Consider the following 26,446-nt stretch of genomic DNA (forward strand, 5'->3'; position numbering starts at 1 on the left):
GAGGAGTCTGCCTCTGACCCAATCGCAGTTCAATAACCACCAATGCAGGTCTTTTGCAGTTCCCTCTGAGATCAACCGTGCCAGTAAGATTTCCCTGATGCTGCACCCGATGGAACTTCAGGTCCCACTGCAGGGCCCTCATATGCAATTTGGCATGTTTGATTAACAGGATGCAGGAAGTCATGAGTCCCAATACCCTCAGAGTCTGTCCCACCGAAATTCAGGATAGAGGCTGAAACATCGGTATCATAACCTGAATTTCCTGGATTCGCTACTTGGGAGGATAAACCCGAAACTGCACTGTGTCCAGAACAGTCCCTATGAAAGGAAGCTTCCGAGACGGAGTCAGGTTTATAGTGAACCCCAGTGAAGGCAGGTGGTCCAATGTAGTCTTGTTGTGTAGCCATTTTAGTTATAGCTCCATGCACGTTATTTTAACAAACTAGGAAGCTGTGTACTCTAACCTAGATATATTTTATTTGGCTTCGTACAATAACCAGTTTTACGGTCTTGTTTTATTTTCACCTATCTAACTGTTTTTGCCTAGGCCAGCACTCTGTTCTCAAACAAGACATTCTTGATCACACTGTGCTTCCTTCAAGGATACAGTTCGGTACATTGCCGGTGAACGTGGTAGAGGTTTAGTCTCCATCATTCGTAGAAAATACACATCCTTACATAGGGTCATTTTCTTAGAATATCAGCTGTGTTATTATATAAACACTTTCTTGTCCCTTACACGTTAGGGGAAGATTCAAGCCAGGGAACCATGACTGTATGCTGATTACTGAATACTTCGCTATAGATGCGAACGCAGACCGCAGGCCTTTGCTCAGGTATGGGGGTTGATTGTCTTCCCAGGGGAACCTGAAGGGCAGAATTAGAGCTTAACATGATGTGCTCAATTATAAACTAGGTAGGAATCAATAATAGTGACAATATGATAGCATTGTTTTTATGCTTCACTCTTCTTGTCACAATTTTAATACTGTGATGTTGTGTCGTCCTGGTTATTGCAGCTCATGCTTTGCTATCTAAGATGCAGTCGTTTTATTAAACTCTTTATTGCAACATATATTGCTTCTGTTTGTCATTTATATGTGAGACTGAACTGTAAGTGAGAGAACCGGATGAGACCTGAGTGACCACGACTTCCCTGAGAAGCCAAGTATGTCATGTGCTCAGCTGCCCACTCATCACTATCCTCGGGTAGAGATGAGACACTGCTAGCTAGCCGGACCAAAACCCGGATTGGAGCGACAGGTGTCACCCGCAGTGGGTTAGACTTAGCCTCCCACACCGCGAGCAGTTCTGCAGCTCAAAATCCAGTAGTGTCATTAGAATAATGAGAGCCTATGAGACAGTCTGAAGGTGGGTGATGAGAGCCTGGGGAGTACGAGCCTTCAACAGCCAGTTGTCGAGGTAGGAGAAGACTGAAATCCCCAACCTGCACAGATGAGCTGCTACCACCACCATCACCTTAGTTAACACCTGAGAGGCACTGGTGAGACCGAAGGGAAGCACGGTAAACTGAAAGTGCTCCTGGCCCACCTTGAACCGCAAGTAACACGTGTGGGGGGGCAAATACGCATCATGCAAGTCCAACTCTACCATCCAGTCTCCTTGGTCTAGGGCAGACAAGACCTGAGCCAGAGTGCGCATCTTGAATTTCTCCTTTTTGAGGAAGAGACTGATGTTCCTTAAATCCAAGATAGGGTGAATACACTTTCTTCTTTGGAATCAGAAAGTACCAGGAATAACAACCACTGCCTACTTCTGACATCGGGACCCTTTCTATGGCTCCCTTGGAAAAGAGAGCCCTAAGTTCCTCGCAGAGCAAGATTAAATGTTCCTCCATCAGCCATTCTTTCAATGGAGGGATAGAGCGAGGGAGAGACTGGAAGGGGAGGGAATAACCCTTCTGTATGATCTGCAAGACCCATTTGTCTGATGTTATGGACCACCAGTGAGGGAGATGAAATCAAATCCTCCCTCCAACTGGACAGGCATGGTCTTGCAGAACCATACTAGGAGGGCTTGGGAGTTGTGGGTAGAGGGGGGCTGGGTTGTGGCCGACCTCTGGCTAGACCCTCTGGGTCTGAAGGTGCCACGACCTCGTCCTCGCACTGGATGCTGTGAAGCAGGAGGACGGTGGCTGATCTGTGGTTGGCGTGGAACCCCGCCCCTCCTGAAGCCTCAAAAGGGGTGATAGGCAGACTGCTGGCAAGCGGGCACCGAGAGGCCCTAGAATCTGGCTGTGGCTCCAGAGTCCTTGAACCGCTCAAGCGTCAATTCTGCCTTCTCTCCAAAAAAGTGTGAGCCATCGAAGGGCATGTCCAACAGATTAGCCTGGACATCCCCTGAAAAGCCAGTGGTACGCAGCCAGGCGTGGCAACGAAGGGCAACTATCGAGGAAATCGCCCTGCCCAACGAGTCGGTCGTGTCCAAACAACATCGAATTGTAAACTTGGCTGGATTGCTCCTATCCTTGACACCTTGAGTGAGAGTGACCCGTATGCCCTGTGGGACCTGGGGCAGCACCTGTGCCACCGTATCCCATAAAGTATGGGAAAAAACTGCCCAATAGGTATGAGGTGTTTATGGACCTCAATGCCAGGCTGGAGGAAGAAAACATTTTTCCCAAGTTGGTCCAGCCTCTTGGATTCCCTATCCAGGGGAGTGGAAGGGAAGGTACCATAGGAAGTGGAGGCTTGGACAACCAAGCTCTTAGGGGTGGGGTCTGATATCGGATTCTGGGGTGCCCAACGGCACCGAGGTCGAAGCTGCTGGCACTGAAACTGATGGGGTCCCTGCTGTCTCCGCAGGGTATGAGGACCCACCAGCGAGGGCAGCCCCCTCAAAAACGAGGCGCATGGCTTCACAGAAATATTTAATATGAGCAGGGGTTACTCCGGCTCCTGGATAATGGGGAGACGCAAAGACCAAACACTAGATGCAGGAGAAAGCACAACATGTGTATTTACAGCCAAACATGCCATCCATCCTGGGTTTTCCCCTGATTTAAGTCTCTCCAACCACAAGAGTAGTCTTCCCTCCCTGTCCTTCACGGTTTTCTGTGAGTAAGTGGGGCAGATCTTACAGTCTTTGACTTTGTGCTCTGGAAAGAGACAGTAAACACACTCTTCATGGGGGTTCTCAGAGAGTAACCTCTTTTTGCGACAGGTCTTACATGGCTTAAATAAACCCCTTTTTGACATTCTAACACGGTCAGAGACATCTAGGCTTATATAAGATTAAAAATACATCTGACCTGAGGATAATTTTCCTGAAGTAGCTGTTTTGAAGTGTAAACCGAGCAAAGCTCAGGAAGGCTCCTATCATATGACATAAGGGTCCTAAAGGGTGCTGTCACCTGATTGGATGGCCTTCGTTTTTTTTTTTTCCATGATCCTAATAAGCTGTAAAAGGGAATGTCTTTAACACTGACTTCTATGCAAATTGTACTCAACTGCTTTCTAGGTCGCTGATGACGGCCAAATAGCCAGAAACACGTGTCTGAAGATACGGCACTCGCCGCACCAACTTATGGTGAAAAACTTTCAAAACTCTATTCAAATTCGTGCTAATGACTGCATTTACCATGATGCCTCGGGGTCACAAATGCTGGAATGGAAGACAGGGTGCTCCCCATTTTGACTGCTTTCTAGGTTACCATGGGACTCCCACTTCAACGGGGAATTATTCAAGCATGTGAATATATAAGAGATCCAATACTGGATAGCTGATACATTCTTTGCTACATTTCAAACACTCCACTACCTGGTAATTTTGCTTCCTTGAAGATAAAGGTTCTCATACAATAAATCTTTTAAATGGAGCATGAGTATTTATCTAGCTTAGACATACTGAAAAGAATGATTAATATGCTCAGACTGTGATATACATTACATAGGCAATCACTGACAATGTCTATCTTGAATATTTTTTCAAGTCAGTACTTCATTTGTAATCATACCTCCACTGCCACATTATTGCAGTCCAAAATAATAACATTTCCAGAAACACAACTGAAGCCTCGCTTTCACTTGCAAACTGCAAATATATAAAGTACCACCAAGTCTCCAAGTTTTATTATTGGATCCCAAACAAATGTGGCATAAATAAATACCACTGACAGCATTGATTGAGCCACACTCTAAAAAATAACTTTAAAAACAAATTGTCTGATACAAACGTATAGGTCCAAACCAAAAGCGTATGTTAAGAAACAATCTCTTACAAGGTTTTCAAAAAAGTAGCAAGGAGTCTTGTATTTACAGACCATGCCACTATAAAGCTCGCTAAAAACAATGAACATTTAACAATAAATTATTATTATGATGCCAATAAATGTGAATCATAACTTGAGACTTCATTGAGTGTAACATTCATTTTCTGCTTAAGACATTAAAAATACATAATTTAACCCTGCTAACTACAAACATGTTGATAAATGATAAACTGTTAAACTTACCATGCATTATAATGCCTAGGATTAACACGGATTGCATTTCTAAAACAAGCTAAGGCTTTATCAAGCTCTTCCGTTAATACAAATTCATGCCCCAGCAAAGTGAAGGCATAGGCATAACTCGGATCCACTTGTATGGCCCTCTGAAAAAACTTTATTGCGATGTCATGTTCTCGTTGCAAACTGAAACAGTTTCCAGACGCACACCAAGCCTGGCAAAAACAAAAGTGTAAGTTGCTTAGCTTAAAAGTAAGGCTTCCAGTATTATGTATGGTATTTCATATTTTTGACTTGTCTGTATTGTGTTATTGCAATTTTCTTGGTATTTTTTCACATTTGATTCCCTAAAAAATAGAAGTTCCAACTAGTATATTTCAACATTTATTTAAATAATGGATGCATAATTGTGCTTAAATGCCTGCAGGCTTACATTAAGAGGCCAAATTCAAAACAATATATTTTGATTACCATTTTCTTAAACATTGTAATGTCTATTTGATTTCTATAACACTTGTCTTTATGTATAAAAGCACTGAGCATTTTGGTCCTCGTGAGAAAGCTGCTATATTAAGAGCTGCTTCACACAAGTGACTGGAAAGCCAAATTCTGCTCATCTGGGTGAGAAGGTGGTTCAAATAAGCTGCTGGAAAGATCATAGAAATGAAGCCTTGGATAGGACTGCAAACAGACGCAATTCAGAAGATCAGATTTTTTTTATTTTTATTATTAACAAATACTCTTAAATGGCATTTACAAAGAAACTGATATGGGGCATATTATTAATTAGGAATAGCCTTAAGGGGTTTGGAATTACTGGAGAAGCAAGCTATTGATTCTCATCCCACACTACCTTCTATTGGCCTTTTTACAAAGATTCTTAACTATTAGCCATGCACAGCATTATGGGTATTCTGTCCAACTTCGCAAACAAAATAACTTTACTGATGTGCCAAATCTCAGAAAACAATTTTAAACCATATTTACACAGACAGAAGACACATCTATAGGGGCACATCTCAAAGGCAGAGTTCCTTTTATAAGGTTATGTAATTCCTAGGTGGCTTGCATTATCCTTAACATATACAGCAGGAGGTACTTCATTCCTGATAATACATGGTCACAAAAACATATTTCCCACAAACCAGTTAAATCCTTGATGTGTAGCTCTTTGATATGAAAGAGCATGTTTGCAAACAGAAATAAAAGTAGAATCTCCAGCGCAAAACCAATGTTAGATATTTGTTGTAAAAAGATATCGGCTTAATACAAGCGTAGAAACATGCAGAAAGATTATAACTTTTTTGTAATTACCTAAGGTGGGTGTAGGAAGCTGGCCTGGTGTGTGGTGGTTACCTATGTTATACCAGGTCCAAGTCTCCCCTCTCAGTGAAGTGTAGGCAGTGTCTAGAGGCCAGGCTCTCTAGAGGTAGCTGTGCATAAGCAGCCAAGGCTTATCTAGGAGACCTGCAAAACGCATGCATTACCACTGCAGAAACACACTACTTACACACAAGAAAGAAAATACTTGGTTGTACAAAAATAAATGTACAATAGTAGCCCTAGGGGGAACCATATACCAAGAAAGTGGAATGCGAACACAGGGCCCCCACCTAGGTAAGAAATCCGTGTAGAGGGGAGTTGGGTGTACTAGAAAATCACACAGGTAAGTAATACAATACCCCCCCAGTGACCAGGAATGCAGGAATAAAACATTGGCTTTCTCAAAAACCACCCCAAAGGATGAAAAGAAGAAAAAGAAGACTCACAGAACAGCCTGCAAGTAACCAGCAAAGGATTACTAACGATGGAGACCTGCAGAGAGAGAGAGGACCAAGTCCAGAAGTGTCTGTGGAGTCCCGAGGGAGTAGGAGATACTACCTACCAAGAGATACCTTTTGGAGTTGGACGACGAAGAAGGAAGACATTTCAGCACTGCAGCACGGAAGCTGGAGAAGAGTTCCCAATGCGTGCAAAAGGTGTCCCACACTGGAAGCTGGATTGCAGATGGGTGTCGGTGAAGGATTTCTACCAATAAGTCTTGGCAAAGGCAAATTCGCAGTTGGCAGAAAAGAGGTGCTGCTGGGGACCAACAAGGCCCAGTAGGACTCTACACAGGAGGGGGAGTCACAAGGGACTCTCAACGTCGCAGATGGCCCACAGGAACAGAGGCAGCACCCACAGATGTCCCACAGGACAGGGACACAGAAGCCGCTGAAGGAGCAAACGCAGCACCACAGAAGTTGCTCCCACGTCGTCTAAGGACCACACAGAGGCCCAGGAGTTGCAGGAGGGAGTGCTGGGGGCTGGTGCTACACGTTGCCTGAAGTTCCCCTTGGAGGTGAAGCAAACAGGCCTTCGCAGCCGCAAAGGACGCGTTGCACAGAGGTGCTAACTTGCGCGGAGTAGAAAGGACTTACCACTACCAAACTGCAACAGTTGGTAGAGAGGACCAAGAGAGAATCTCCGGTCCACCACCTGTGATGCAGGACCCACGCCACTCAGGATGAGGGGAGATACACGCAGCTGGTCATCGTTGCAGCCAGGTACCTGTAGTTACAGGGGAGTGATGCTTTCACCTCAAGGGAGATTCCTTCTTCTTCATGTGCCTGCTGAACAGTTGCAGTCTTCAGAGGATGCACAGCCGGGGAAATGTTGCAAAGCTGGCAGGGATTCTGGATACAATATTGCAGAAGAGCCTTCCTCGTGGATCTGCAGCTTGTAGGCTCTTGGAAGATCCAGTTGTGGATCCGGAGGCCAGAAGTCGAAGCAGAGGTTGCAGAGGAGTTCTGCTGGAGTCTTGCAAGCCAAATCTGAGAACCCACCCCAGAGAAAGAACCTATATAGCCCATAGAGGGAGCTTGGTCACCTAACCAGGTAACTACCTATCAGAGGGTGCCTCTGATGTCGCCTGCCTGACCTGGCCACTCAGATGCTCCCAGAGTTCCTTGCAAACCTTGGAATCAAGACAGCAGAACCCAGTGACCCTCTGTAGGAGCTCTGGGCACCACCCCTGGGGTGGTGATGGACAAGGGAGTGGTCATTCCCATTTCCATTGTCCAGTTTTGTGCCAAAGAAGCGACTGGGGGGGGGGGGGGGGGGGTGGGGGGGGGGTGTTTGCCTGAACTGGTGTGGACTGGTTTATGCATGGAGAGCACCAATTGTGCTACCCCTCCCAAGCCAATAACACCTGTTTCCAAAGGGAGACGGTGGCTTCTCCCAAAGGAAATCCTTTGTTCTGCCTTCCTGGGCTTGATCAGATCAAGCAGCAGGAGGGCAGAAACCTGTCTGAGGGCCGGCAGCAGCTGGGCTCCCCTGAAAACCCTGTAAGACTGGTGGTAGCAATGCTGGGGGTCCTCCAAGAGTGCATGGAATCATACTTCCAATTCTTGCAACAGTACTGAGGTATGACTCAGATATGTTTGATACCAAACATGGCCAGGTTCGGAGTCACCATTATGTAGCTGGACATAGGTCCAGTACACATATAAAATGGTATCCCCGCACTCACAAAGTCCAGTAAAATTAGTTTGTAGGTGCTCTCACACACTGGTATCTGCATCCTGCCCTCTGGGATGGGAGGGCCTACCATGGGGGTGACTTATAGTAACCTGTAGTGAAACTGGGTGCATGCACACGGTTCACGCAGACCGCAGCGGCAGGCCTGCAGAACCCTTTGCATGGGCGACAGAATAACTGATGCAACTCACAGGGAGCCCCTAGAACCCCAATGCCGTGGGTACCTAGGTACCATACACTAGGGACTTACATGGGGGCACCAGTATGCCAATTGTGGGGATAAAACGTTACCAGCAACCAAATTTAGAGGAGAGAGCACAGTCACAGGGGTTCTGGTTAGCAGGATCCCAGTGAACACAATCAAACACACTGAGTAACAGGCCAAAAGTGGGGGTAACCAAGCTAGAAAGAGGCTACTTTCCTATAGTGGGCAACAAATAAATATGTTCCATAAATATCCCCTTTCTGCTTGTCGCTGTAAAGCTAGAAAAACTGTGCAGGAGAATGAAAATCAATGTTTTGTTTTCCTTCTTTTAACAGCTGATGTAGCCACTTAAGTGTTACTGAATACTTGGTCTCATGCTCCGCACAGTCAGCCCCAACTGAGAGGACAACACTATCTCATCCTTAGCACTCAAGAGGCTAATTGTGCTCCGTAACTGGATCTGCCTTTCACCTTGGCTGCTGGCTATGGCAATAGGTATTGTAGCAGCAGAACTCAACTGCAATAAATGATGACAGTTGACTGTGTTGTATGACTCTTACCTTGGGGATAAGACTGCGTAGACTAGGGCAGCAGCACCAACAAGTGTGGGTGACTGAGTTGATCCCACATAGACTGGAAACTGTCAGCCTGACTGTCAGCTAGCTCGAGGCGCCTCACCCGAACCTAGGGAATAAAGCTGATTTGTGGCAGCCTAGAACATGGCACTCTGACTCCCCAGGGAAGACCTGGTGGACAGATCGTACCTTTTTCTTTCAGCTAAACAAAGTGTCACCCATGCCAAGGTGAATGAGGAGATGCAAAAATAAGTTTCTATATGTTTTATTGATTGCGATTGCATATGATAATAAAAGGCAGGAGTTGTGATCATTAGGCAGATGAAGCATAATACAGTCATCATTGTTACCACAAGAGTGAAAAGGATAAATAGTACCACCATCCGGGTATGAACCTAAAACCCAATGATTCCGATCTACTCTCTAATGTCTCAAATTTGAGACAATACTGATGTTAGCTCTTCTGCCTATCCTAGTCTGTGGGAAGAGCCCCAACCCCATATTTGTAAGATGGGCAAGGGTCTGCCTGTTGTCTGATGGCAGTCCTCCCGGCTAGCTGAAGAGTGAATGTCAGGATCACTGAAACGGTCAATGAAATGTTGTACATCACCGGACGGTCGTGACTAGAATGCCCTATACCCTCCTTAAACTTATATGGTGTCTGTAAGGAAATGCCTCCTTGGCATGGTTACCCCCTAACGTTTTGCCTTTGCTGATGCTAAGTTTTGATTTAAAGTGTGCTGGGACCCTACTAACCAGGCCCCAGCACCAGTGTTCTTTTCCTAAACTGTACCTTTGCTTCCACAATTGGCACAGCCCTGGCACTCAGATAAGTCCCTTGTAACTGGTACCCCTGGCACCAAGGGCCCTGATGCCAGGGAAGGTCTCTAAGGGCTGCAGCATGTTTTATGCACCCCTGGGGATCAATCAGCACATGCACACTGCCTCACAGCTTGTGTGTGCTGGTGGGGAGAAAATGACTAAGCCGACATGGCACTCCCCTTAGAGTGCCATGCCAACCTCACACTGCTTGTGGCATAGGTAAGTCACCCCTCTAGCAGGCCTTACAGCCCTAAGGCAGGGTGCACTATACCACAGGTGAGGGCATATGTGCATGAGCACTATGCCCCTACAGTGTGTAAGCAAAACCTTAGAAATTGTAAGTACAGGGTAGCCATAAGAGTATATAGTATGGGAGATTGTCAAACACGAACTCCACAGTTCCATAATGGCTACACTGAAATCTGGGAAGTTTGGCATCAAACTTCTCAGCACAATAAATGCACACTGATACCAGTGTGCAATTTATTGTAACGTACTCCGTTAGAGATGCCCCCTGAATACCAATCTGACTTCTAGTGGAGGCTGACCAGTTTCTGCCAGCCTGCCACACACCCCATGTGGCCAGCAACATGTCTGAAGATTGCCTTTGTCACTCTGTGGCCAGGAACAAAGCCTGTACTGGGTGGAGATGCTTCTCACCTCTTCCTGCAGGAACTGTAACACCTGGCGGTGAGCCTCAAAAGGCACATGCCTTTTGTTACAGCACCCCAGGGCATCCCAGCTACTGGAGATGCCCGCCCCTCCGGCCACTTCCCCCACTTTTGGTGGCAAGGCTGGAGGAGATAAAGAGTAAAACAAGGAGGAGCCACCTACCAGTCAGGACAGCCCCCAAGGTGCCTTGAGATGAGGTGACCCCTGCCTTTAGAAATCCTTCATTTTGAGTTTGGAGGATTCCCCCAATAGGATTAGGGATGTGCCCCCCTCCCCACACGCAGAGAACCTGCACAGCGACGCATCCAGCGGGACCAGCGACCTCTGAGGACTGACCTGCACCTAAAAGGACCAAGAAACTCGAGAGGACAGTGGCTCTGTCCAAATCTACAACCAAGAAACTATCTTTAAAGAAGACTTCAACCTCACTCTGGAAGCGTGAGTCTTCACACACTGCACCCGACGCCCCCGGCCCATGTCCAGAGAAACCAACACCGCAGAGAGGACCCCCAGGCGACTCCAACGACGTGGACACCCTGAGTCAACCTCCCTGCACCCCCCATAGAGAAGCTTGCAGAGAGGATCCCCCTGTCCGCGACTGACCGGTAACAAAGGAACCTGACCCCCTGGACAAAGCACTGCACCCGCAGCCCCTAGGACCGAAAGGAACCAACCACCGGTGCAGGAGTGACCAGCAGGCGGCCCTCATCCTAGCCCAGTCGGTGGCTGTCACGAGAAGCCCCCTTATGCCCTGCCTGCTTCGCCAGAGTGACCCCTGGGTCCCTCCATTGCATCCTATCTACAACCCAACGCCTTGTTCACACACTGCACACACCCCGTGCCACTGAGGGTGTATTTTGTGTGCCTGTTCGGGACCACCTCCCTCCCCCAGTGCTCTACAAAACCCCCCTGGTCTGCTCCCCAAAGATGTAGATACTTACCTGCTAGCAGATTGGAACCGGAGCACCCCTAGTCTACATAGGCACCTATGTTATTTGGGCCCTACTTTGACATCTGCACCTGACAGGCCCAGTGTTGCTGGGTGTTTGGGATAGACTTGAACCCCCAACGGTGGGCTGCCTATGCCCAGGAGATTGAACTTGTAAGTGCTTTACTTACCTGAGAAACTAACCAATACTTAACTCCCCCAGGAACTGTTGATTTTTGCAGTGTCCACTTTTAAAATAGCTTATTGCCATTTTTGCCAAAACCATTTACATAACTTTTTTCATTAAAAGTTCCATACTTACCTGTGTGAAGTACCTTACCATTTATGTACTTACCTAAATTCTTTCACAAAACTTAAGTCCCATTTCATAGCACTGGCAAGACAGGGGCTGATCTTCGAGTTGCAGAGCGCTGGGGTTTCTTGTCACCTGAAGATCTCTTGGAGGAAGAGTCATCAAGCTTTTGCAAGAGCACAAGTTGTGGTGCACAGGAATTCCAGTCCAGTGGCAGGGGCCCACAGTCGCCCAAGCTGGTCAGAAGCCGAGCAGGACCCAGAGGAAGTCACAGATCCACCACCTGTGAAGCAGAGCCTTTCGATATCCGTGGAACAGCAGACCCCCAGCAGCTGTCAACAAGGTCTTAAAGAGCCTCTAAATGCAAGGGAGTGACTCCTTCACTCCAAGGGAGATTCCTTCGTGCTTCTAGGTGCAAACAGAGACCGTGTGACGCTGGAGGATGCACAGCCTTGGATGTTGCAAAATTCATGCAGGATCTGGAGAAGATGTTGCAATGGGAGCCTCCCCACCAGAAGCAGACATGTTTTGGTTCCAAAGCAGACCAGCAGCAGTTTCAGAGGCCAGGAACAGAAGATGTCTTGCAGAGTTCCATGTAGAGTCTTGCTAGACAAATCTGAGGTCCCACACACAGGGGAGCCCTTAAGTAACCCTAAAAGGGGGTTGGTCACTTTCTGAGGTGACTCACCTATCAGAGGGGGGTCAGGGACATTGTCTAGCTAGCCTAACCATTTAGCTACTCCCAGGGGCTGCTGCCCATCTTGTTTCCAAGATGGCAGACTCAAGTGGCCACCTGACAGAGCTCTGTGCACCTCTCAAGGGGAGAAGATGTACAGGGGGTGGTCACTCCCCTGTCCTTTGTGCAGTTTCACGCCAGAGCGGGAAGTGGGGATTCCTGAACTGGTGCAAACCGGATTATGCAAGTAGGGTACCAAGTCTGCCTTTGAAAGCAGTCTGGTGGCGCTCAGAGGCCACCCCACCCTTAGAGACCTAATACACAAGGGGCGATGGGTCACATCTCCCTTCCAGGAAATCTCTTTTTTTCTTCCTTTCAGGCCTGAGCCAGGCTTGCCAGGAAGAGGGCAGAGCAGTGTCTGGGGTCACCAAAGCGTAAGCTGGCAGCTAGACCCCGTAAGGCAGCACAGGCAGAACTGGCAGATCCTCTAAGGAACCCCCAGAATACACTGTATCATCTGTGTAGTTGCATGATTCCAACATGTTTGATACCAAACATGACTATGTTTGGAGAAGCCATTATGTAGCTGAACCACTTGTGTTTACCAGTGTCCACTACATACCTTAAGATGGCTTCCAGGCACTTAGAGTAAAAGAAACAGGGCATGAGGTCTGTAGGGGCACCCTGCTCATGCATGGGTAACCTCACACTTAGGGACATGCACCCTGTCCTTGGGCTGAGGGGCGACAAAAAGGGCAGTGATCAGGATATAAGGCAAGCCTTACACCTGACTGCATGCACCATTTCACGTGGGGTTCAATGGCAAGCCAGCAGACACAGTTTACATGTGCTCACATGGGTGGCACAATACATGATGCAGCCCACACCAATGCCCTGGGTACCTAAGTATCATTTACTAGGGACTTACATAGGTTCACCAGTAAGCCAATTGTGGTTGTAAAATGTTTACCAGCAACCAAATTTAGAAGAGAGAGAGCAGACACTGGGGTCCTAGTTAGAAGGATCCCAATGAACTACAGTCTAAACACACTGACATCAGACAAAAAGTGGGGGTAACTATGGAAGAAAGATGCTACTTTCCTACACTCTGCATACCAAGGGCAGGGACTTAAAAGTCCCTGCTGCCTTTGGTATGCAATCCCCGCTTCCCCCAGACATAGGAGAGGCAACCCCCTGCCCAGAGGCCCATTTGGCACCAAGACAGGCGGAAAAATTAGCTATGCAGGAAGCATGTTGCACTGCTAGGCTTGACATCTCTAGGGTGACCAGCCTGAAGTGAACCCAAGTCAGGAATTCCGTAATCATATGTGTGGTGGAAGTAGGAATTCCGGGACAGGGTGATGCCTGCTCCCCAAAAGAACTAGTCATCTAGGGGGTGTAGTGACCCCAGGGGTAAGTAGCCCACTGGCTACTTCCCTTCGCTCAAGTATTTAGGGGACACTTTGGTACCAGGACTTCAGATTTACTTCACCAAAGAAGAAGGGCCCAAAGAGCTGTGAAAAGCAAGAACTGAGGAGCAGCAACTGACTTGGCCCCTACCCCGCCACCCTGCCTGTTAACCTCTAGAATTGCGTCAAACAACTCGTCCTACAGCTGTTCTGCCTCCAAAAGCCTGGGACAACTGCCAGCACTTCAAGAAGTAACCTGGATCAATCAATCAAGGATATATAGAGAGCACTAATCACCCGTTATGGTCTCAAAGCGCTGGGGGGGGATGCGGGGAGCTACTGGTCGTAGAGCCATGTCTTAAGTCTGGTGAAGGTGGAGTGGTAGGGAGTTCCAGGTCTTGGTGGCTAGGTGAGAGAAGGATCTTCCTCCGGCCGTGGTGCAGCAGATGGAGGCAAGGGCGAGGCTGGCGGAGCGAAGATTGTGGGTGGGGGTGTGGAAGGTGAGTCTGTCGCTAAGGTAGGCTGGGCCTGTGTTGTGAAGGGCCTTGAGGAGTAGCTGAACTGCTTCCCTGCACCATGCAGGCACCAAAGAAGACTCACTAGGACTCTGGACTGGTAAAACTCAACACTGGACAGCAAGACTGAATCCATCTTCTCTTTAGCCCAAGCTGAAGTGGGCCAACAGTGCCAGCGTGGTGCCCAGACCATCCAGAGCCCAAGCACTCCCTGGGTTTTCCAACTGTGTGCTTTCAGACACCGCCTGCAGCCTCTTTCTGCAGGTCCCCTCCAAACCAGAGTATCGCCTGCACTGGAACCCGATGCCAAAAGACACCACCGCACCCAAGCCCCACAGGTCGAGGAGAAGAGGACCAACAGTGTCCCTACATGCTTGAGGATCTCAAGGGCCTAGCCCCCCTGCTGGTTTCCCCAGACTGACCCCCTCCCCCCCGTCCCTGCTTGCAGCCTCAATGGAGACCGGACCTATCGCCACTGAAGTAAAAGGGACACCCGATGCCGGAACACCTCTGCACCTGGATGCCCCAGAGCCCTCTGAGGTGACCTGCTCCTGTTGGTGTGGCATTGGACCTTGCCCACATACTCACCTCAAGCCCTGAGAAACAATCCTGTAAGTTATTACCAAGTACCCATATGCAGGGCCTGTTTCTTTCCCATAAGATAAGTGAACAGTTGGTGCTGCTTTGGACCTTGCCCCATAGTTACCTTACCTTCAGAACAGTCCTGTAAGTCATTAAGTACCTGCATGCAGTATGTGTCTTTTCCCCCAAAGGATAACATAACCGCCCCAGAAATTTCACTGTCAACTTTTGAAACTTATATAAATTCATATCTCGAAAAGTACTTCCATGATTTTGATTATCTTGGTATCTAAGTTCATATAAAGATGTGTTATTTTTATAAATTGGTGTCAGATTTCTTTATTGAGTGTGCATCTCGCTTACTGGCTCTGCGTGTGCAATAAATCTTAACACTGTCCTCTAATAAGCCTAACTCTTTGCACACACTACCACTAAAAAGAGTTTTTAGCATTATTTTGTCCCTGTCAGCCAATTAAGGGTCGCCCCAGACTGTCTGCATAGTGCCTTCTTACTCCGGTACACTACATAGACAGCCAGCTTTCTACAGTTTCCACAAAATGGGAAGGTGCACCCCTTCTGCAAAATCTGAAACACCCAGTAATTGTAAACTACTGGGGCAGGCGGTGCCTACTCCTTTGTCCTTGTGATCCTGGGTGATGCACAGCCACGGGTGTTGCAGGAGCTGGAGAAAAATTATTGCAGTGGGAGCCCTCCCAAATGGACACAGTCTTGTTTCGGCTCCTAAAGCAGACACGCAGTGGTTCCAGAGGCCAGGAGCAGAAGATGTCTTGCAGAGAGTTCCTTGCAGAGCCTTGCTTGACCAATCTGGGGAACCACGGTCAGGGTAGCCCTTAAGTAACCCTAAAAGGGGGTTGCACATTATCTGGGGTTGGACACTATCTGCAGTAACCTACCTATCAGACGGGGTCACGGTGTCATTGACACGGCCTAACCAGTCAGATGCTCCCAGGGGGCGCTGCACATCTTATTTCCAAGATGGCAGAATCAAGTGGCAGAGCTCTGTGCACCTCCCTAGGGGAGCTGGACAAGGGGGTGGTCACTTCCTGTCCTTTGGTTTGTTATGTGCCAGAGAAGGAAACAAGGGCTTCTGCATTGGCGCAAACTGGTTTAGCAAACAAGGGCACCAAATGTGCCCTTCAAAGCAGCCCAACCTATCCCATGGGAGTCCCCTGGTGTACCAATGCCCTGGGTATTAAATACTATATACTAGGGAATTACATGGGTGCACCAGTATGCCAATTGTGGGGTGTAAAAGTTACTGTGTAACCAAATTTAGGGGAGAGCACACAGATACTGGGGTCCTGATTGACAAGCCCACTACATGATTGGTGTCGGCTGTGGTAGGAGCCACGACCTTGTGGATGCAGGACAGTGGACGAAGGTGGTCAGCAGTGCAGCACAGGGGCAGAAGAGGAGTTCCAGAAGTAATGTAAGTGATGTCCCACGTTGGTGGTCGTAATGCAGTCGGTCAGTTGTGCTGGAAAACCACCAGCAAGCCTTGGCAAATACAAGAGATGGAGAAGGTGGTTTTGCAAGGCTGAAAAGCACCAGCAAGGTCTAGGGGAATCCACCCAAGGAGGCCAGACTGGAATGACCCTCAGCAGCTGGGAGAGTCACAAGAAAAGGAAGCAACCCCCACAGGCGACCCATGGGCTGCAGGCCCAGGAGTTGTAGTGAGGCCCACTTAGTACACGAGGAGTACCATGTCGCTGGAGCAGCAGGCAGGAGTTTCTGCTTTGCAGGAAGGAGTGCTGGGGGTCAGGGCTACATGGAGCCTGAAGATCCCTTGGAAGAGGAAGAAACAAACCTTGGTAGGTGCAAGAGTTGCAGTGCACAGGGGTCATGTCCTGCAAAGAGAGGCAAGGGCTCACTGTCTCCCAAGTTAGACAGGTGGTATAGAGGACCAAGGGGACCACTCCAGACCACCACCTGTGATGCAGGATCCACGCAGCTCTTGAAGAAAGAAGATCCACGGAAACAGTCGTCGGTGCAGTTGGTGCCTGGAGATGCAGGGCAGTGACCTCTTCACTCCAAGGGAGATTCCTTCTTGTGCAGATTGAAGACTCGTCACCCTCAAGGATGCACAGCCGGGGAAATGTTGCAGTTGCTGGAAGGAGCCGAAGAAACAATTTTGCAGAGCTGAGTCATCGCTGGAGTTGCAGATTGTCGGTTCCTGGAGGGTCCAGTTGCAGTCCCAGTAGCCAGTAAAACATGCAGTGGAGTCCTGCTGGATTTTTGCACGTCGAATCTGAGGACCCAACCAAGAGTGAGACCCTAAATAGCCCATGAAGAGGTATTGGTCACCCAACAGGGTGACCACCTATCAGGAGAGGGCTGTGACATCACCTGCCTGACCTGGCCACTCAGATGCTCCCAGGGGCCTCTGCCCACCTTGGATTCAAGATGGCAGAACCAAGTGGCCACCTGGAGGAGCTCTGGGCACCACCATTGGGGTGGTGATGGACAGGAGAGTGGTCACTCCCCTTTCCATAGTCTATTTTTGCGCCAGAGCAGGGACAGTGGGTCCCTGGACTGGTGGAAACCAGTTTGTGCAAGGAAGGCACCACATGTGCCCTTCAAAGCAAACCAGTGGCTTGGGGAGACTAACCCTCCCAAGCCATGTAACATCTATTTCCAAGGGAGAGAATGTTACCTTCCTCTCCCACAGAAAATCCTTTGTTCTGCCACCTTCTGCCTCAGCTGGTCAAGCAGAAGGAGAGCAGAAACCTGTCTGAGGGGTGGCAGCAATGCAGGCTGCCCGAAACCCCCCAGATGACTAGTAGGAGCAACGCTGGGGGTCCTCTAAGGAGCTCTAAGAGTGCATGGAATCCAACAACCAATACTGGCAACAGTATTGGGGTATGATTCTGACATATTTGACACCAAACATGACCAGGTTTGGAGTTACCATTATGTAGCTAGAAGCAGGAAGTGACCTGTGTCCAGTACACATGTAAAATGGCTTCCCCACACTTACGAAGTCCAGTATAATGGAGCTGGAGTTCATAGGGGCACCTTTGCACATGCAGGGGTGACCTCACATACAGGTACCTGCATCCCACCCTCTGGAGTAGGAGGGCCTACCATAGGAGTTGCTCACAGTGACCTGGTGCAGTGACCTGTAGTGAAAGAGTGCATGCCCCTTTTCACGCAGGCTGCAATGGCAAGCCTGCAGACACTTTTTGCATGGGCTCTCATGGGTGGCACAATACATGTTGCAGCCCAAGGGGAACCCCTGGTGCCCCAATGCCCTGGGTACCTAAGTACCATATACGAAGGGCTTATATCAGGGCACCAGTATGCCAATTGCCAATTGTGGGGTGTGCATAGTCCTAAGCAACCAAATTTAGAGGGAGATAACACGGTCACTGGGGCCCTGGTTAGCAGGATCCCAGTGAATACGGTCATAACACACTGACAGCAGACAAAAAGTGGGGGTAACCATGCCAAAAAGAGGGTACTTTCCTACAGTCACCCCCAAGTTTTTGGACTAATGCGGCTAGTTTTGCAACTCAGAATGCACTGAAGCCTGCTAACCCTTCAACTGAAATTGGCTCTTATCGAATTGGCTGAGCTAATTTACCTGTAAATCCCTAGTAAATGGTACCCACGGCATGTAAGTCTGAGGACCCCCCCACACACAGTGTTTGCATCACTGTTACTGCCGTGAGTAAAACAAGGCTCCTAGGCCGCAATTTGCAGGCTGGAAAAGCATTAAAAAGTCAGAACTGTTGTTTCTACAGTGAAAAAGCTTGGTCGCTCAACACATGGACCCCGTAGCTGTGCAAATTCTGTAACGGTGCAACCAAAGTCGGTCATCCAAGGTATCAAACAACTCATTAAAGTAAGGCAACATGGATTCTCAGGTTGAAATTAATATACCAAGTTGCAGTGCACAACTTTAGCACGGTTGTCACATTGTTTAGTCCCCTGTTCCATAATGGTTGCACACGGGGTCCTGTTGCCGAGACAGCTGTCTGCCCTCTCGAGGAGACCTCCTGCGACTCCCAGGAAAGGACACAATCGAGTCCTGTTCTGGAAGAAGGTGTCAACTCTTGTAGGAAAGTGACTCATTTGACAATCACCCCCTCACTTGTTCCTGGTTTCTGGTGTAATTTCAACTAAAAGAGCACTGGGTTCCTGCAAACCAGGTCCCCAGTGCAGGATATCTTTCCCCAAAACTGCACAGTTGTTTTTCCGAATTGGCAAAACCTTTATCACCCTGTGTAAGTCCCTAGTATATGGTACATGTAGGAAGATGGCTCTATTTTGCGCACTAAAATGAGGTACACTGTGCAGAGAGTCCAGTGGATCCCCAATTGGTATTTGTAGGAAGTTGGCTCTGTATATACTATTTCAAAGAAATAGTGTGCACAGAGTCCAAGGGTTCCCCTTAGAGGTAAGATAGTGGCAAAAAGAGATAATTCTAATGCTCTATTTTGTGGTAGTGTGGTCGAGCAGTAGGCTTATCAGAGGTTAGTGTTAAGCATCTGTTGTACACACACAGGCAATAAATGAGGAACACACACTCAAAGACAACTCCAGGCCAATAGGTTTTTATATAGAAAAATCAATTTTCTTAGTTTATTTTAAGAACGACAGGTTCCAGATTTACAAACAATACTTTAAATGAAAGGTATGTCACTCAGGTATCTTAGGAACTTTGAATCATCACAATAGCATGTACAGTGTTGGCAAAAATGGCAATAAGCTATTTTAAAAATGGGGACAGTGCAAAAATCAACACTTCCTGGGGGAGCTAAGTATTTGTTAGGTTCACAGGTAAGTAAAGCACTTACAGGGTTCAAAGTTGGGTCCAAGGTAGCCCACCGTTGGGGGTTCAAGCCAACCCCAAAGTTACTACTTTGGGGTGGGGCTGGGGGGGGGGGGGCACAAAAGCAGGCACAGAAAGTACACCCTCAGCGGCACAGGGGCGGCCGGGTGCAGAGTGCAAACAGGCGTCGGGTTTGCAATAGCTGCTCTTCAGTGATGCAGGCAGGCTTGGTGGGGGCTCCTCGGGGTAGCCACCACCTGGGCTAGGAAGAGGCCCGTCTGGGGTCACTCCTGCACTGGAGTGCCGATCCTTCAGGTCCTGGGGGCTGCGGGTGCAGTGTGTTTCCCAGGCATTGGGTTCTTTGAAGCGGGCAGTTGCAGTCAGGGGGGAGCCTCTAGATTCCCTCTGCAGGCGTCGCTGTAGGGACTCAGGGGGGTCAACTCTGGCTACTCACAGGCTCGCAGTCGCCGGGGAATCCTCCCTGTAGAGTTAGTTTTCCGCAGGTCAAGCCGGGGGCGTCGGGTGCAGAGTGGAAAGTCTCGTGCTTCCGGCGGGAAACGTGTGGTCTTTAAAAGTTACTTCTTTGTTGCAAAGTTGCAGTCTTTGTGGAACAGGGCCGCTGTCCTCCGGAGTTTATTGGTCCTTTTAGATGCAGGGTAGACCTCTGAGGCTTCAGGAGGTCACTGTACCCGGGGGGACGCGTCGCTGTTGCAGTGTTTCTTGAAGTGGGGAGACAGGCCGGTAGGGCTGGGGCCAAAGCAATTGGTGTCTCCGTCTTCTCTGCAGGGCTTCAGGTCAGCAGTCCTTTGTCTTCAGGTTGCAGGAATCTATCTTCTCGGTTCTGGGAGCCCCTAAATACTCAATTTAGGGGTGTGTTTAGGTCTGGGAGGTTAGTAGCCAATGGCTACTAGCCCTGAGGGTTGGTACACCCTCTTGGTGCCTCCTCCCGGTGGGGAGGGGGTCACATCCCTAATCCTACTGGGGGAATCCTCCATCTGCAAGATGGAGGATTTCTAAAAGTCAGAGTCACCTCAGCTCAGGACACCTTAGTGGCTGTCCTGACTGGCCAGTGACGACTCCTTGTTTTTCTCATTATCTCCTCCGGCCTTGCCGCCAAAAGTAGGGGGGCAGTGGCCGGAGGGGGGGGGGGGCATCTCCACTAGCTAGGATGCCCTGTGGCGCTGTAACAAAGGGGGTGAGTCTTTGAAGCCCACCGACAGGTGTTACAGTTCCTGCAGGGGGAGGTGAGAAGCACCTCCACCCAGTACAGGCTTTGTTCCTGGCCACAGTGTGACAAAGGCTCTCTCCCCATGTGGCCAGCAACATGTCTGGTGTGTGGCAGGCTGGTAAAACTAGTCAGCCCACACTGGAAGTCTGGTATGTTTTCAGGGGGCATCTCGAAGATGCCCTCTAGGTGTATTTCACAATAAAATGTACACCGGCATCAGTGTGCATTTATTGTGCTGAGACGTTTGATACCAAACTTCACAGTTTTCAGGGTAGCCATTATGGTGCTGTGGAGTTCGTGTTTGACAGACTCCCAGACCATATACTCTTATGGCTACCCTGCACTTACAATGTCTAAGGTTTTCCTTAGACACTGTAGGGGCATAGTGCTCATGCCCCTATGCCCTCACCTGTGGTATAGTGCACCCTGCCTTAGGGCTGTAAGGCCTGCTAGAGGGGTGACTTATCTATTGCATAGGCAGTGTGAGGGTGGCATGGCACCCTGAGGGGAGTGCCATGTCGACTTATAGTCATTTTCTGCCCACCAGCACACACAAGCTGGCAAGCAGTGTGTATGTGCTGAGTGAGGGGTCCCCAGGGTGGCATAAGACATGCTGCAGCCCTTAGAGACCTTCCCTGGCATCAGGGCCCTTGGTACCAGGCGTACCAGTTACAAGGGACTTACCGGGGTGTCAGGGTTGTGCCAACTGTGGAGACAAAGGTACAGTTTAGGGAAAGAACACTGGTGCTGGGGCCTGGTTAGCAGTCCTCAGCACACTTTCAAATCATAACTTGGCATCAGCAAAGGCAAAAAGTCAGGGGGTAACCATGCCAAGGAGGCATTTCCTTACAGTATTGCAGAGGCAGAAATAGATAGGACTAATGCTCTTTTTGTTGTAGTGTGAGCGAGCAGTTACGCTTATCAGAGATTAGTGCTAAGCATTTGTTGTACTCACAGAGGCAATAAATGACACACACTCAAAGAATAAATCTGAGACCAATTTAGAATAATAACAGTTCTTTTTATATATGTTTCACACCCAAGAATCTCATTATCAGGTAAGTAGATTTTCAAGCATAAGTACTTTGCAGCTTCAAAAATCAACACTTGGTGCAATTTGTCAGTTCAGCAATGTTAACCTATTGGAGGAAAACAAGAATGCAGTTTTGCAGGTAAGTATAGGACTCGCAAATCCAGTCTTCGGTGTTTAAGTCAACACCAGACAAGGTTCAAATCAGTACCAAGAGTGCACCCACCAAGCTACAAGGGCGGCCAGGTGCAGAGGTCAAATTCGGAGTTGGATGCCTAATGTTAACCTGTGGAAACAGGGGTGAACGTATATGAACTCTTCACAGGTGAAGAAAGGGATGTCAGGGGCCGAGCTCCTGAGGTTGAGGTAAGTACAAGAGCAGCCACAAGGCAGCACCAAACATACACCCACAGCAGCACAAGGGCGGCCAGGTGCAGAGTGCCAAAACATTGTCGGGTGCCCAGTGTTTACCAATGGAGACTTGGGGATAACCAAAAATGCGCTGCTCACTTGTGAGTAATGTGCTGTTGCAGTGTCAGAAGTTGATCTCCTGAGGTTGAGATAAGCACAGATGAAACCACAAGGCAGCACCAAACAAATACCCTCAGCAGCACTGGGGCGGCCAGGTGCCGAGTGCCAACATAGCATCAGGCCCACATGTAAATCAATGAGGGAGATCATTTTTGATAAACGGCTGCAGGCTCAGGCAAGGAGGCTGAACAAAGAAAATTCACAGCTGTTCAGGGAAGATCTGATGCCGTGGGACATATGGACACAGTTGGTCCAGCTCCCAAAGGCCCAGGACCATTGGGTGCAGGGGTGTCCTTTAGCATCTGGAACAGCTTACAGGGCAGGTTGCAGTTAGGGGGAGTCTTCAGTTTGAGGCTGCAAGCTTCGAGGTAGAGTCCGGCAGGGGTCAGCTCACGGTGGACTCTAAATCGCTGGGGAACCTTCACAGGATCAGTGAGACACTGACTCAGGCCCTTGGTGTCGTGTGCAGAGGTGGGTCCGGAGGCGGTTTCGCCGTTCTTCAGGGGAAGAGTTCTTTTTTTGTGCTACAGTCCTGAGGGGCCTTCCTTTAGTACCCCATGCACTAGATACCAGAGGTAACATTTACTAGGGGCTTACAATGGTAGCTAAAGGTTTGCCAAATGGGAAAAATGACTGTGCAGTTCTGGAGGAAAGAGATCTGGCACTGGGGACCTGTTTGGCAGGGACCCAGTGCACTTTCTGTCGCAATTGCACCAGAGACCAGGCAAAGCGTCAGGGGGGGCGTAGGGTCCATGTCAAAGAGGTACTTTCCTACAGTACCCCTGGAAGGAATGGTTTCTTACCTGTAACTCCAGTTCTCTCGTAGGGGTATTTCCATGATAGTCATAAGCACTGAATAGTTCCGCGCGCCTGCGGGGACCCCGGAGCACTGGTGTGAAGTATATTCTTAAGTGCAAATACCAACCCTTTGAAAAAAGGTTTGTCAAAAAACACTTAAGAATAACACTGTGCAGCCTATGCGAACAGCTACACAGGCCAAATTGTTAAAAGAAAAAACAGTTGTAGTGTAAATTCACGTTTAAACATCTATTTATTCTATAAATATATTAACAAATACATTCTCATGTTTTATTTACACCTCTCATGAGAATAAAACAATGCAGGGCAGTGTAGCCCATAGGCTGCCATTATACAGAATGAAAATAGAGCTGTGCCTTTAAGAAAGTAAAGTCTTTCTGTTTCCAATCATGCACAGCAAAAGGCAGTTGCCTCAGTTCTTTTTTGGAGGCTTGTAACCGGACATGAAGAAACAAAACATTTGTTGGAGTACCAACCTCAATAATATTCATGTTCTATGTCAACTCCACCGGGGAGGAGGGAGGGTTGCTTATGACTATCATGGAAATACCCCTACGAGAGAACTGGAGTTACAGGTAAGAAACCATTCCTTCTCTCGTAGGGGATTTCCATGTATAGTCATAAGCACTGAATAGAGTAGCAAGCCCATCCCCATAACCGCGGTGGAGTAGACAGAAGAATACGGAGAAAAACATGAATCATGCAAATAAATTCTTGAGCAAGGCCTGTCCAACCTGCGCATCTGCCCTAGCGTCTGTGTCAAGGCAGTAATGCTTAGTAAAGGTATGGACCGACTTCCAAGTGGCAGCCTTGCATATTTCTGCCAAAGGGACATTTCTCATCAAGGCTGCAGTAGCTGCCTTCCCTCTAGTAGAGTGGGCTTTTGGCCTACCACCAAGGGATTTGTTTGCTAACTGATAACATAACATTATACATGAAACAATCCACCTGGATAAAGATTGTTTAGACGTGCCCAACCCTGTTCTAACTGGGCCATAGTTAATAAAACGCTGTTGTGATTTCCGTAAGCTTTTTGTCCTGTCCAAGTAAAATTTCAAGACTCTCTTTACATCCAGAGAGTGCAGAGTTCTCTCAGCAGGAGTAGTTGGATTTTGAAAGAAAGTCGGTAATGAAATGGTTTGGTTCACATGGAAGCCGGAGACTACCTTAGGTAAAAATTTTGGATGAGTTCTCATTACCACTTTCGCAGAATGAAAAACCGTGTAGGGTTCTTGAGCACAAAGGGCCTGGATTTCGCTGACCGTACGCGCTGAAGTGATTGCCACTAGAAAAGCAGTTTTCCATGTGAGATGCTGAAGTGATGCCTTATGTATTGGCTCGAATGGAGGTAGCATCAGACGCGATAGGACAACATTCAGCTCCCATGGAGGAGATGGTCTTCTAATGGGAGGAAAAACCTTTTTTAAACCCTCCAGGAAGTCCTTAATAACTGGGATTCGAAAAAAGGAAGTTTGTGAGGGGCTCTTTCTGTATGCTGTTAGAGCCGCCAAATGTACCTTTATTGATGACAATTGTAAGCCCGATTTTGCCAAACTTAGCAAGTATGGCAGAATAGACTCCTCTCCGCAGGATATCGGGTCAATGTTATTGTCTAAGCACCACACGCAGAATCTCTTCCACTTGCTTGCATAAGTGGATCGTGTGGAAGGGCGCTTTGCTTCTTTCAGGATTTCCATACAATCCTGAGGTAAGTTCAAGTGTCCATATTGCACAAGCCCAGGAGCCATGCTGCCAAACTCAACGATGAGAGGTTGGGATGGGATATCTGCCCTCTGAACTTCGTGAGCAGGTCCGGACGATAAGGGAGCCTGATGTGTGGTTTGAGTGACCGGTGAAGAAGGTCTGGGAACCACCATTGGCGTGGCCATTCCGGAGCAATCAGGATCATTTTGGACTGAGCATTGGATAACTTCTGGAGGACCGCCGGAATCAGGGGAAGCGGCGGAAAGACGTAAAGAAATGCTCCTGACCAGCTTATCCACAGGGCATTCCCCAGTGTCCCTGGATGGTAATATCTGGAGGCAAAGTTTTGGCATTTTTTGTTTTCTGGGGTTGCGAATAGATCTGTAGAGGGGGTACCCCATAGTCCGAAAATGGAATGAACGACGTCGTTGTGTAGAACCCACTCGTGGTTCTCGTCCATTACACGGCTGAGAGCATCCGCTTGAACATTCTGGATGCCGGGCAGGTGAGTTGCTACTAGCGACATGTTCCTGGCTAGAAGCCAATGCCAGATTGTCTGAGCCTCTCTGGATAAAATCCTGGACCTGGTGCCTCCTTGTTTGTTTACGTAGTACATAGTGGCCACGTTGTCCGTCTGGAGAAGGAGAGTTTCCGCTCTCAGAGAGGGAAGGAAAGCTTTGAGCGCAAGGTGGACTGCGCGAAGCTCCAGCAGGTTGATATGATAGACTCTCTTTCTGTGACCACTTGCCTTGGACTCGAAGATGTTCCATGTGCGCTCCCCATCCGAGCAGTGACGCATCTGTTACGATGGTTTGAGCTGGAGGCCGATGTTGGAACGGAATCCCCACCAAGAGATTGTCTGGTAGACACCACCACTTGAGGGACTGTAGGGCGTGGGGAGAAAGGAGGACTTTGCTCTCCCATTCGTTCATTAGTTGACTCCATTGATCCTCCAGGTTTTCCTGTAATGGTCTCATATGGAGGCGAGCATTGGGCACGAGATGGATACAAGACCCCATTGAGCCCAGTAGAGAAGCTATTACTCTTGCAGTGGTCTGTGGAGTCTCTTGCAGTTGTTTGCACTTTTGGAGAATCGATAATCGTCATTCCTCCGAAGGAAACACCTTTCCTAGATTGGTATCTATGATGGCCCCTAAGTAATGCAACCTCTAAACAGGTGTTGCTGTGGATTTCAGGAGATTTACTTGAAGACCGAGCTTCTGCAACAGCTGTAGAGTCCATTTGAAATGTTGTTGTGCCTCTAGATAACTGGAGGCCTTTATGAGCCAATCGTCTAGATAGGGGTAGACAAATATTCGATGTTTCCTCAAGTGGGCGGCTACCATCGCCATGCATTTGGAAAAAGTCCTCGGCGCTGATTTGAGGCCGAAGGGCAGAACCGCAAATTGGTAATGACGTTTTCCGACGGTGAACCTTAGGAATTTTCGATGTTTCTTGGTCACCGGAATATGAAAGTAAGCGTCGCAAAGGTCTACTGCACAGAGCCAGTCGCCCTGACGAAGATGTGGGTAAATTTGGTGCAAGGATAGCATCCTGAATTTCTCTTTGCGAATCCACTTGTTTGCTGTCCTTAGATCTAAAATGGGATGAAACTCTTGCTTGTCTTTTTTGGGCACAAGGAAATACCTCGAATA

General features: G+C 48.4%; 1 protein-coding gene across 3 annotated transcripts in view; it reads right to left on the reverse strand.

Annotated features, from left to right (window-relative positions):
- Positions 1–26,446, reverse strand: part of CDC27 (cell division cycle 27) — a 623,340-nt gene that overhangs the window by 265,477 nt on the left and 331,417 nt on the right. For all 3 annotated transcript variants that reach the window (XM_069238052.1, XM_069238050.1, XM_069238051.1), the window contains exon 14: positions 4,475–4,683. In XM_069238052.1, the coding sequence (XP_069094153.1) occupies positions 4,475–4,683 (209 nt within the window). The remainder of the gene's footprint in view (positions 1–4,474; positions 4,684–26,446) is intronic.

Source organism: Pleurodeles waltl, chromosome 6 (assembly GCF_031143425.1).
Source record: "Pleurodeles waltl isolate 20211129_DDA chromosome 6, aPleWal1.hap1.20221129, whole genome shotgun sequence".
Classification (NCBI taxonomy): Eukaryota; Metazoa; Chordata; class Amphibia; order Caudata; family Salamandridae; genus Pleurodeles; species Pleurodeles waltl.